The sequence below is a fragment of the Oryza sativa genome, chromosome 7, assembly GCF_034140825.1.
Source record: "Oryza sativa Japonica Group chromosome 7, ASM3414082v1".
NCBI lineage: Eukaryota > Viridiplantae > Streptophyta > Magnoliopsida > Poales > Poaceae > Oryza > Oryza sativa.
The window spans coordinates 13,590,307-13,602,496 of NC_089041.1; the positions used below are offsets into that span (position 1 = coordinate 13,590,307).

At 41.5% G+C, this 12,190-nt stretch overlaps 1 protein-coding gene, 2 long non-coding RNA genes and 1 pseudogene across 16 annotated transcripts; 3 read left to right on the forward strand and 1 right to left on the reverse strand.

The window, feature by feature from the left end:
• Nucleotides 1–1,907: 1,907 nt before the first annotated feature.
• Nucleotides 1,908–5,356, reverse strand: LOC4343039 (uncharacterized). Of its 8 annotated transcripts, none has more exons than XM_015791822.3 (4): nt 5,175–5,356; nt 4,009–4,081; nt 3,116–3,212; nt 1,908–3,026 (listed from the first exon to the last, which is right to left on the reverse strand). In XM_015791822.3, the coding sequence occupies exons 3-4, from the start codon at nt 3,127–3,129 to the stop codon at nt 2,126–2,128; spliced, it is 915 nt and encodes a 304-aa protein (XP_015647308.1). In that variant the 5' UTR covers nt 3,130–3,212; nt 4,009–4,081; nt 5,175–5,356; the 3' UTR covers nt 1,908–2,125. The 8 variants fall into 8 exon arrangements, 7 of the variants coding, with proteins under 7 accessions (XP_015647308.1, XP_066168429.1, XP_066168430.1 ...); XM_066312332.1 differs by having other exon boundaries at nt 3,116–3,348; XM_066312333.1 differs by having other exon boundaries at nt 4,988–5,356.
• Nucleotides 5,357–5,499: 143 nt separating this feature from the next.
• LOC107281605 (small ribosomal subunit protein uS5x-like) lies at nt 5,500–6,641 on the forward strand (annotated as a pseudogene).
• Nucleotides 6,642–8,939: 2,298 nt separating this feature from the next.
• On the forward strand, nt 8,940–9,275 carry LOC107275310 (uncharacterized). Its single transcript, XR_010742638.1, has 2 exons — nt 8,940–9,081; nt 9,185–9,275. It is a non-coding gene; the product is annotated as an uncharacterized lncRNA (long non-coding RNA).
• Nucleotides 9,276–9,432: 157 nt separating this feature from the next.
• LOC4343040 (uncharacterized) lies at nt 9,433–11,031 on the forward strand. Of its 7 annotated transcripts, XR_010742637.1 has the most exons (7): nt 9,433–9,582; nt 9,660–9,696; nt 9,815–9,867; nt 9,961–10,056; nt 10,175–10,294; nt 10,405–10,455; nt 10,601–10,840. It is a non-coding gene; the product is annotated as an uncharacterized lncRNA (long non-coding RNA). The 7 variants fall into 7 exon arrangements; XR_003243516.2 differs by lacking the exons at nt 9,433–9,582; nt 9,660–9,696 and having other exon boundaries at nt 9,720–9,867; nt 10,405–10,480; nt 10,601–10,657; nt 10,796–11,031; XR_010742636.1 differs by lacking the exons at nt 9,433–9,582; nt 9,660–9,696 and having other exon boundaries at nt 9,720–9,867; nt 10,410–10,480; nt 10,601–10,657; nt 10,796–11,031.
• The last annotated feature ends 1,159 nt before the right edge of the window (nt 11,032–12,190 follow it).

A 12,190-nucleotide genomic window follows, 5' to 3' on the forward strand; every position in this document is an offset into this window, starting at 1 on the left:
TATACAGTAATATCATGCTATTATTATGTTGGTACTTGTTTGGAAGCGGGAGGTAATAAGGAGAAAAAACATTTAAGTCAAAATTTTAATATATATGTTCAAAGTGTATGACATGTAATTAAACTCATCCAACTTATATACAAATTAGATAAAAACCATTATGCAAAATCATCCTTGGGGGTTATATAAACGGTATTGTAAAGTTTAGGAGGCAAATGTCCGGTTTCAAAGTTCAGGGTGCTAGATGGACTACTTCCATCCAAAGGTTAGGGGTTATTTGGATTTTTTCCCTAAAATTTTTAATATAATGCTCATTTAGAAGATGTGTTAATTACCCAATAAAATGAGATGCTTAATCTGTCTGTCAAAGAAAAAGGATATCACTATATTATTTTTAATGGTGGAAAGTTGAGGTTAAGAATGCAATTTTAATAGTCAAATAAAAATTGAAGCGGAAGAGGTTTTCTAGACATTGACATGGGAAACTATTTTGATCCCAATGTTTCCTCATTTGTTTAAAATTACTGGAATAGTTATAAAAAATCTTTTTAAAAAAATTTAACGGCACTCACACAACATATATATACCATTCAAAAAAAAACTCTAAGTCCAAACTCCACTCACACGACATATGAAAAAACAAATTCAACGTATGAATAGTAACGGTACTATTCACACCTAAATTTTTTCTCAATGTATAGGTCAAATTTAAACTTAAATTTTAGTGGACTAATATATGTCAATATACTTTATATTGGCATTTTTTTTGAAAATTTTCACAATTATTTGCATTGGAATTAGGGGAAAAGATACACGACATAATATCCCCTCAAGCAATTAGAATCCATTCCCCATTGACATCCAAGTTTCTTTTTATGGGAATTACTATCAGGCTTTGCCCAACGGTATAGCTTTTATAAAAAAAATATTTATCTCATACAAAGAGGACATAGAAAAATATGAAGAAAATTACAAAGTTTGTAATCAATCAAACACTAGGTGTTTAAGGAGGTCCTTCATTCTACACATATGCAAGAGAAGTTCTCTCCTGAACTGAATCCTCCATCCTTAAAAAAATATCAAATCATTTATCTGTTACCAAAAATGCCAATAAGCTATAAAGAAAATCCCAAGGAAACCCTTCATTACAAAGCACATTCTTGCCAAAACTATCATCTCGAAGAAGTTGACATTGGTGCTCCAACTGATACCCAAGTGCTGCCAACATTCCAAACAAAATGGACAAACAAAGAAAAGACGCAGTCTTGTTTATCTCCTCCTTTCAGAGCAAAGAACACAAGTAAGATCATCATCTTTTTTTTCACAATGCCTACGGTCTAACATATCTTTTGTGTTCAGTCGGTCCATCGATAAAAGCCAAGCAAACATTTTTATTTTCATTGACATCCAAGGTGATGTCGAGGTTGAGAATAATAAGATAACAATAACTATGAAAAAAATGATAGCAACAATTAAATTAATATTTGGTTTTGACAACTGTGGGAAATGAACTAAAAGCAGAAAGGGGAATTAAGTGCATGGTAACCGGATGGGAGACTTGGCTAAGCTTTCTTTTGTCATCAGAAGCCAAGATTCCCGCACTCCTAGGGTTCTTCTTTCTCTATTTGAGAGGGGGAAGCGTGTGGATCTTACTATTTCAGTTTCTTGCTAGTAAAGCATATACTAAACGATCCAATACGAAAAGTCGACCATGTCATCATGCATTGCAAGCTTGCACGATACAACGTGTTCCATTTAAGCAAAGGAACGAATACAGCAACGAACTAGTAAAAGATACGTCGTCATAAAGAATGGACACACACACACAGAAGCGATCGAGTAAACTCCAATGCACCGATGCACATCATAATTTAGAGGTCCAATGCACATCTGTAAGAGAAGCTAGGTCAAGCCAACAAAGAATTGCATTCGAAAGTGACGGTACCGAAGATGATATTTAAGGAGCAAAGTTTTGCATCTAGACTAGACTGCTGGATAATATACATTGATATATAGCGTAGACCAACTAAAGAAAAATAAATTTGAGTTTGGCATTACTATTTACAAGGATAGCTTTGGCTGTTTGCCAAATTAATTTATACAGCAAGAGCAATGCTGCTTTAGATCAATCACGGATATGATGGCTCCTGTGGGTGTATCTCAAACGCTGCCGTCTGGGCACAAATGATGGGTCATCAAGGCTCCTGTTGATACCTGAACGATGGCTACTACCATTCGGCTGATCAAATAGCTGGGGACGAAAGCCATGATAGTCGCTGTTGTTCCTGTAGGGTCGATTCAACAAGCCTCGACGCGCTAGGCTCTGTCTACTCGGCCGTCGGATACGGTGCCAATCTGACCGTGAGCTGCTCCTATTGGTGAACGAAAACCGGGGCAACACTCTGTTATTCTGAGGCTGAAACCTTGGCAGTCCATGCCTTTCATCTGCCCAGATTATTGATGATTCTGGAGCTTCATTCGGCAAGAGCCTAGGGGAGTTATACCTGTTATCAGGTGATTCTATTGAGTCGCGCCACCACTCATCGTTGCTTTCATCTCCAGTGTTTTCATCAGGAGACATCGCATCTCTAGTCTCAATAACATAGTCACCAACTATTATTGCCCCAGGATTCTGTGACCTAATTGCACTTATGACATCACCAACCTCCTGTTCACGCTCAAGGCGATCCCAAGTCCTTTTCCTCGAAAGATCCACATGTGCAGGCTTTGCAAGCAAATGGGCGGTTCTAGCGTGTTCACGCAGCTGCTCGTAGGTTCCAACAAATTTGCAGGAATCATGAGAACATGTTCTCAACTTCTCGTTAAGATACTTCCTCACTTCTCCAGCAGGAATCCAGCCAGATACAGAACCTCTACAGAGAGGGCACTTCAAGTCAGCTGAACTTTGCATGGCATCATGACATTCTTCCATTAAAATGCTATCTTCTACGGGTAATGTTGAATTTGCAGGTTCTTGGTTATTAGCATTATTGACATGTCTTCCTAGTCTTGGGCTTTGTAAATGTCTGGGAATCATACTATAGTGAGAGCTTCGTTCAACAGTTCTGTTATTGGAGTTTGAAATCACCGAAGTGGTTGAGTGTGAAGCACGGACCTTACTATCTCCATTCATTTTTCTGAATCGATCTAGGCAATTAGAGTGTCGATGACTTGTGTTACAAATGTAACATCTACAGCCATTCTTGTAGGAACTGCATACAAGTAAAACAGCATTGTGGGGTTGCTCCATACAAATAGGGCAAGAAATCCTGTCCCATTCCATATGCAGAGCAGTGCATGATGTGACTGTAGATCTGTTACTTTTCCTACTTGTCATCTTGAAATCAACTGTGTTGAATTCACTTGATCGTTAGAATTTTTGAAAAGGAAAAACTATTCAGTGTCTCAAACTTAGCATTTACGCAATTAGTGAAAAACATTACCTTGCTAAACATATCCTTATATACTCATTAAAAACCATCAATTTTATAACAACAAACATGAATGATCCAAATTAGAAGTGCCAAAACAAAATACCAAGGCAAATTAGTCAGGTCTAACACAATTATTAAGAACTGTATAAAAATGAATTTCAGATCATTTAGCAGGCATCAGATTTTAGTTTTCCAAATAAATATTAGTCCTAAAGAAAGTATTGTGGTGACTAGTGAGGACGATCTCATGCATAAAATAATTAGAAAAAAAAACGAAACAAGTGAATGAGAAAGTGCAGCTAAACAACAACTATTCTTGAATCATTATATCCATGGTTCCTAAACAAAGATTGCACTAAAAAAGAACAAACTGCAGAACTCCCCCCTAAAAACATTATTTTCGGTCTTCTATGGTGTATAGAAATCAAGAAAGTTTGTTTAAATGCAGAAGAGGTGTTGGCAACATGTACACAAACAAACAAAACAACAGATGAAAAACGAACAAATGGGACATCATTAAGCATATACAAATAAGTACATTTAACTTATCTTTGGACAGAATGCTAGTACTAACCTACAGGGAGCAGTTGTATGCACTGAACACTTCAAAAGAACAAAGGATGGTTATGGTATTCACGATAGGAATCCTGAAAAAAAATGTTTACAGTTAGTAAAAGAGAAACTAGGTAAGCAGAATCTACGTAAACAGAATCCAGTGACGAGAATAAAGAATCCAAAACAACTCTGTACAGACACAACAATAGGTATCAGCACATTGTGGTTCATCTGGACCAAACATAAATTCACCATACTTTCTATCAGTTTGGACAGGAGTTGCAGAAACCATTATAATCAAACATATTCAGCTGCAAACGGCTAATTTTGTAGCCATTCTCCAATTTATCTCATTATGCTAGACACAGGAGTTACCGTAAGAAAATATTAGATCTCCTTCAATACATTATGTACGTGTATGCATCCATCTATTTCAAACGTTCCTAACCAAATCTACACGTACGAACTAGAATTAGGTAAAGTTTCCTGTAGGAAAAATGAACAAAGGTCCTTGAGCCACAACATTTAGTGAGCACGCATGTACAGCGTGCGTGAGTTTATTATAGCATTCATGATTGCATAAAGATTCAGCACTACATAAGTTTTCATCACATGTATTACGGTGAATATCTCCTAAATTACCATAGAAATGGACTATTTTCAACCACAGGCTTCTATATAAACACTAAAAAGCGTAAAATCGCGCAGTGATCCATGCACAGTTGGCATCAAGCAAACTTGGCCCTAACGGATTCATATGTATCCTGGATCGATCATCGTCAGACCTCCGTACAAATCAATACACGAACGAACGACAAGGACAGCAACCCACGAAAGGGGAGAATTCCTGACGCTCCTCGTTCATCGATGCCTTGAAACGATAGAAATTAATCCCCCCGCAACCCACTCTTGTTACAATCTCCGAACAGATCAGAACCAAATCGCTGCCCCCCCCCAACCCAAATTCACCCAACGAGACCTACCCCAACGAGACCTACCCAAATCAGCGACCGATCACCGCAAACCGAACCCTTCCCCCCACACAACCCACCGATCGATCGGGACGGATCGACCGACCGATCGGTCGATCCGCAGGCGCAGATCAAGAAGCAGGACACCGACGGCGGGGGAGGGAGAGAGAGAGAGAGAGAGAGAGAGAGAGTGGAAAGAGGGGGGAAATTTTACGGGGGGGTTTGACGCGACTCCAGATCGGAGGACCCCCGTCGCCGTCCCTCCGCCGCTGCCTGCCTCTTCTTCTCTTTTTCTTCCCCCTTTTTTTTTTTCCTCCAGTTTTCTTTTCTTCTCGAGGAAGAGGTGGGTGGGGGGTGGCGTCGCTTGCTGCGTTTGCGTTGCGCTTGCGTTTGTGTGGTCCGCGCGTGAGAGCATAGGTCGCGGTTTTATAGACGGGGGCGAGGGGAAGGGAGGAGGATTTGCTTTCTTGGTTTCGTTTCGGATTTTCTTTCTTTTTTTTTTTCCCCTTCGGTCGGTTATAGGAACCGACGATATGTTCATGCGCCGGGTTAATCGGGTTAGGTGTACCGCCTCTCTCTCTCTCTCGTTTGCGTTCTGTTCTGTCACGCACTTGTAGTGGGTCCGATGGCCCTAGGCAGTCAGCCTAGGGGTGGCCCACGCCTCACATCCGACGGCCTTTGGTTTGATTTGATTATTTTTTTTTTCGAGGGACTGTGTAAGCAGGCGTAAAGTGTAAAAAAACGTGATTAAGGTTATCCTTTATCCGTCTCAATACAAGTGCACATACTTCATAGTACAGAATGTGACATATTCTAATACTATAAATCTAAGTAGATAGATGTTAAATTATGAAAGGAGTCAACACTGTTTTCGTAAAAAAAAAAGGAGCCTAGCAAAAACCCGTAAGGGTTAAATTAAGAGGTTTGAATTGAATTCAATTTATTCTCATTTTGGAACATGTCGTAACTCAAATTTTAAATGCGCTATTTCACGAAAAAAATGATGGAGAATGATGCAAAAGGCCTCCCATTCAACCCTACGCTATGATGGGTGTCATAACTATCAAACAACAGCTCAGCGGGGAGATTGTGGCGCCTAACGCAAAGCGCTAGAAGGAGGAGAAATGGATTCCTGTGATAAAGTTGTGGCTGTGGCGCACAGAATCTAGAAGATCAAGGAGATCTACCTTCATTCCATTCCCATCAAGGAGCATCAGATCGTGGAGCAACTTGTGTCGGGGCCCAAGAAAGAGGTGATAAAGATCACTTCTATGCAGAAGCAGACCCGTGCCTGGTAGTGCATCAAGTTCAAGATGTTTGTTGTCGTCGGCGATGGGGACAGCCACATTGAGCTCGGTGTCAAGTGCGCCAAGGCAACAACGATGTCTGGCGCAATCATTCTTGCCATGTTTCGTTGTGCCGGTCAGAAGGGGCTACTAGGGAAACAATATCAAGAAAGCCCCACACCGTGTCGTGCAAGGTTGCCGACAAGTACGGCTCTGTTACTGTCCGCATGATGTTGCCACCCATGGGCTCCAGCGTCGTGGCGACGCGTGTGCCCAAGAAGGTGCTTAAGTTCGCCGGCATCGAGGACGTCTTCACCTCGTCACGTGGCTCCACCAAGACCCTCAGCAACTTCGTCAAGGTATCTTCAATTCATCTATGCTCTGTGAAATGTTAGCTTCAATTCGTCTTCACCTATTGTGCGGTTCCACCTAACCACACCACTGCACCATCGTGCTCGTCATGAGGCCGCCGCCAACAGTGCTTGCCTTGGGAGAGAGATGGAGAAGAGAGGAGAGATAAGAGTCGCTAACATATAGGTCCTACCTACTGACTTAGCGAGTTAACCGTGGTCAATATGTCACGTTAGCAGAAATCATTTATCAAACCACAAAAGAAATCTATTTGCACCGGTTTTGCTCTTTGAGAGATGTGACTGAATCATGAGCAAGCATTGGGAGAGGCAATATAGACTTTTCCTGTCCGTGGCGTCGTAAGTTTATATGTGCTGTGCTTTAATGGGCTGAGCTCAAACAACGAACAAATTGGGTTAGGATTTTGTTCAAAGTGGGCTTATATGGGCCTGACCGGATTGGATTACGTCACTATAAAGCCTGTTGAGAGCGTCGGTTTTTTTAGTGCTAGTTCAGATTGTAACTAAAATAAATCTTACCAAATTTTAGTAGGATTTCTTACGTATTTACTAAATTTAACAACATATTAAGCGTAGATATTTTTTATAACTTTACCAAAATATAATATGGTTGAAAATAGCATCAAATGAAACGGGCCCTTAATTTCCAATACAAGCCGCCGCCGCTGCCTCCGTTCCTGCGACAGTCTCGCCCTCCGAGACGCGGTGCGGCATCGCCGACGCGGAGCAAACGGGATGGTAGTGGGTCAGGGGAGGGATCGTCGTTCGCCGGGCTTCCCCTCGACGCGCTGTTCGAGATCCTCCTGCTCTGTGGTTTGGTTGCCCGCCAGCAGCCCGAGGGAGATCTCCATCTCCCGCCCCAGCGGCTCAGCGCCGTCTGCCGCGGCCGTGGTCATCAACGCGCACGCGTCCTGGTCGAGCCCGTCGTTCCTCGCTCCATCGTACGTCAGCCAGGTTTAAGGCGCATCACCAGTTCACCACCGACACCACGCTGAACCCGGCCATTGGTGTCGACAAAGAGCATCTAGATTCTATCTATGTGTGGGATTAATTAGTAAAACAGCATGGATCAGCACGAGACATGATTTCCGTTGATTGCTCCGGCTGGCCAGCTGACTACCAGAACGTACGATAAGTTTTAGATCAATCAGCATATACTCATCCGGCCGGAGACTAGGTCATATTTAGATTATAGCCAAAATAAACCTTGTCAAGTTTTGACAATGCTAAAATTTTAGCAAGAAAGCAATATTGTCAAAATTTTGGCAGGATTTCTTATGTATTGATTATGTATTAATCAAATTTGGCAACAAACTAAACGTAGATATTTTTGGCAATTTTACCCAAAAAATAGTATGGTTGAAAATTGTATCAAAATGAACCGGCCCTATAAATGCCATTGTCACGTCTAAAGTAAAATAAAATTTTGGTGAAGTGTATCTCGTGATCACGTATACTTCCTTTGAAGTAGTACACGTATATGAACTTTTTGGGTTTACGGACTCGAGCACTCAATTGACTTCCGATTTCATGCATACAAATCCCATTGGCACATATTGCATTCTCAGCGGTCTTATGTGTGACCTTCTGATTTACTTTTTGAGTAAATATAAAAAAACTGCAATTATCTATATTAATATAAAAAGAAGGAGTTGCCCCTTGCAATCCTACTGGTGAAATCATCCTATCTCATCTCATCCGTCCATCCACCATCTCATCTAATCTATCCGTCCATTCACCATCTGATATAATCTAATCTATTCTCAATCGCTGTGCCAATACCACCGATTCCACCTCCGAAACGAGATGATTCCGCCCCGAGTGCGCGATGAGTCCGCCGCACCAATCTCCGCCCCCTCCTCCACTCCTCGCATCCTCCCTCCTCTCATCTCATCCACGCGAATCCCCGCCGCCTCACTCGCTCCACCCGATTCCCCGCTACTGCCAGACCAGCCGCCCCCTCCTCCCTCCTCCTCAGCCGCGCGAGGAATCCCCGCCGCCTCGCTCGCTCCTGATTCCCCAATGCCGCTGCAGTCCACTGCCGGACCAGCCACCCCCTCCTCGCTCCTCCTCCCTCCTCCTCTCAGCCGTGTGAATGCCCGTCGCAGTCCATCGTTGGACCAGCGCCGCCGCTACCGCGCCTCCACCGCCGGACCACCTCAATCGCTGCACGCCTCCTCGCGAGTCCCCGCCGCACGCCACCGCATCGTGTGCCCCTGCAGGCGCCGTGGTGGTTCTCCTTCCCTAACCCGTCGAAGTTCACCGGAGAAGCCCGGCCCCTTCTCTCAAACTCGCTCACCAGAGACAGAGAAGATGAATAAACGCGTGGAGAGGAGGAAGAGGGTGAGTCGCATGCTGCCTGCTCCGATTCCCCTCCATGTGCGCGAGTTCTGGCATCACGGCATGAACTACCTCTTCGGCCCCAGGGATCTCATGCCTGTTGTGAATGTGGTTGTCTGCATCGGTTGTGATCCGTTCACGGACTGGCTTCTTGGTTCTTTCTGAACTCCATTTCTTGACTCGAATCCACATTCTCTGATTTTTTTTTTGGTCTTGTATCTATGTAGGATAGCAGGAGAGAGATGGTGCAGTCCACCGCTGCCACTGACGGAGCCGGCCGTGGCTGGAGCCAATGTTGTCCCCAGTCGCCGCCGAAGCTGAGGTCGTCCCCTTCCGCCGCCGCACTCCACCATTGCCCCCGCCAGAGCCGAGGTCTGCCAGAGCCGTGCTCTTCCCCATCCGCCGCTGCCGGAGCCGATAGCGTAATGTTAATCATATTTTCGCATATTGTGTGAAATATTTTGTTGTATAAATTAATGTATGGAGTCAGGAGCAATATGCTCTAGAAATACATGGTTATGATGCTACCTTCAACGTGCTGCTGCTGGCCTGATCTTCCCTTGGTGATGAACAACAAGATACATGGGAGAATGGCTCTGCAAGCCAACATTGTTGACAAGGACAGGTAAATCAGATTCACTATGTTGCAGCTTCAATCCAAAAATATTATATTGCACACACAATTCACATATGGTAAATCAGATTCCCTTGCCGCCGCCGAACTCCACCGCTGCCACAGGTTTTGCCCCGGAGGTGTTCGACTGAATGCCACTCAACCAATACGGTTTCTATTTATTCCTAACCATTGCCTCATATATTTTATTGTTCATGGGTCTATCTATCTCCTTACAATGGAGGGATACATCGTTGGGCTAGGACTAACAGCTTGCAGCTTGTTCACCATTCAGCTGTAAGAAAATATTGTACATGGTTTATCCAGTTGACGATGATACATGTTGGTTGGTTTTCATACTACTTTAAATGTTGCTCTATTAACCTCCAGAGAAGATCAAGGAGGTTGTTCCTACGAATACAAATCATGCTCAGACGCTATTAAATCAGCCACTGATTCACATATTCACAAAGCTTATTTTACATGGTACATACTCTCTAGCATTATTCAACAAACTATCTTTTGGTTGAACAGAGACTATTGATGAGGCTCTTCAAGACCTGGATGATTGCCTAACAATTGTGATTTTGTTTACAACTACTAGGAGATGATGGTGTGTGAATTGAGAATCCTTAATTGTCATCGGTTCAGCGCTATAAACTCCCCTATAAAACTTACCATGAGGCATCTATATCTTGATTCCATATCTCTTTTTGCTTTTGTGGTATGTTCAGTTTCCCTACAAAACTCTATCCATTTTACCCAATTCAGTTTAATTAAGAAAGTTTTCAAGAATTAATCATGAGTTTAACTCTCAATTGTTCGCAATGCTAGCACAGGTGCAGTAATGTCATATGACAATGAAGATTTGATTCGGCAATGGAGGCAAATGCAGTTCTTTTCCCTTCCCGTACCTAATTCATATGCTTTCTATTTAATCCTTGCAATTGCCTCAGAAGTTGAATGTATCTAATCTTGTTTTCTTCCTAGGCTCCTCGGTTATCTTATTGGTTTGTTGTTTGCTTGTTAGGAGTGAGTTGACGACAAATTGAACTGAAGAAGAATTTGTGGGCGAAAAGTGCTACTGGTACTGTTATTAAGTGTTTTCAGTCATTTTTCACCGATCGATACCTGTTCAGTCATTGATTTCAATCTTGACGGTTTTCCACATGTACTTTTGGCATATTGTTTCTTGCATGTGACCTTCTTTATGATTGTATTGCAGAACTATATTCTTCTTGTGAGCATTCATTTATCCAATTCTCAAGAAGTCAACCAGGCTCCTGTTTTTTAATTTATTTCTACATATCTATGTATTTATGAATAATTGTTCCAATTCTTATTTGGTTACCACTGCTTCAATCTTTTTCAATTTTAAAAATGATTTGACTAAGGTAAGGGCACCGAGATTTTGGAAAACAATATCATCGAGAATGACATGAAATCTGGTTTGTTCTTACACATGATTTGGGCATGATTATCAATTTTCGGCTGTACTGATATTTGGTTTTGAATTTAATTTGTGTCACTACAATAGGTATTTGTTAAATGCAGCTATGGTAATGTACAGTTCTAATTTGAAGTTGGAAGATTATATCACTCCCAATTATTGAATGTTTTTCAAATGAATACTCTGTTGTGCTATTTTAATTAAGTATATGCATGTCAAGGGGTAATGCACGTGCAATGTGTCACTGTATCAACTGAATAAACATGAACGTGTAAGGACATTAGAGCTGTATAACCAAATTTAATGATTGTTTTCTATATCCAATGTGGTGAAAGTTAATTATATAATGCAAGGATTACATGCTGTCAATGTAATCGTATATTTAGTTACATAGACTCCTTCCATCCACTAAAGTTACACCTATTACTTTTATCACCATGACTAAGAAAGAAATTAATTAATCATGCATATAACAAAAATTAAGGAGCGTATACACGTATGCAGCTACTGAATATTAATATTGCTCCTTGGGTTCTAATGAAAGATTTAATTTACCTCTCTATTTAAGTTTTCTTGCATAGAAACTGCAAATAGGAACAAATTATTTAGAAAAACTAAAATATGAAATATGGCTAACTCTTGGGATGGAGTGAGTATATCTATCTATTATATATTAAAAATCAATTAAACTTCCTACAAATGCTCATAAATTACCTTGTGACACTTATACAAACACTACTAGGTCGCCATGTGGCACTAGCCATCGATTTTTATTTAATCTGGTGGAGCCATTATTTTTAACCATTAGATCTATCTGATAATAGGCTATAGTATTACTCTGCAATGCAATTCTACAAATGAGAAAAATGAGATGCTAGCTGATCACTTTTTTTTCCAGCTAGAGATGCTAGCAACCTCACATAAGCAGTGAGCATAGTGACTCTCAGACAAAGATACTTCGAAGTTGTTTCTGTTTTTTATACCAGTGAAATATTTATGTGTAGTTATCTTTTTGTCCTTGGGAGCACCTGGGCCCGGAGCACTCATATGGAGCTTTGGAATTTCTGTTAATAAAGACGGATGGTGCATTGCATCTTATATTGTCACTCTAGGAATAGATGTTGCAAGTTTTTATAGAGATCATTGAAATTATCATCCCACTATAGTCTA

What these genes read in the sequence shown, in the direction of transcription:
- LOC4343039 (XM_015791817.3), bottom strand. Translation starts at nt 3,337, where the DNA reads ATGACAAGTAGGAAAAGTAACAGATCTACAGTCACATCATGCACTGCT.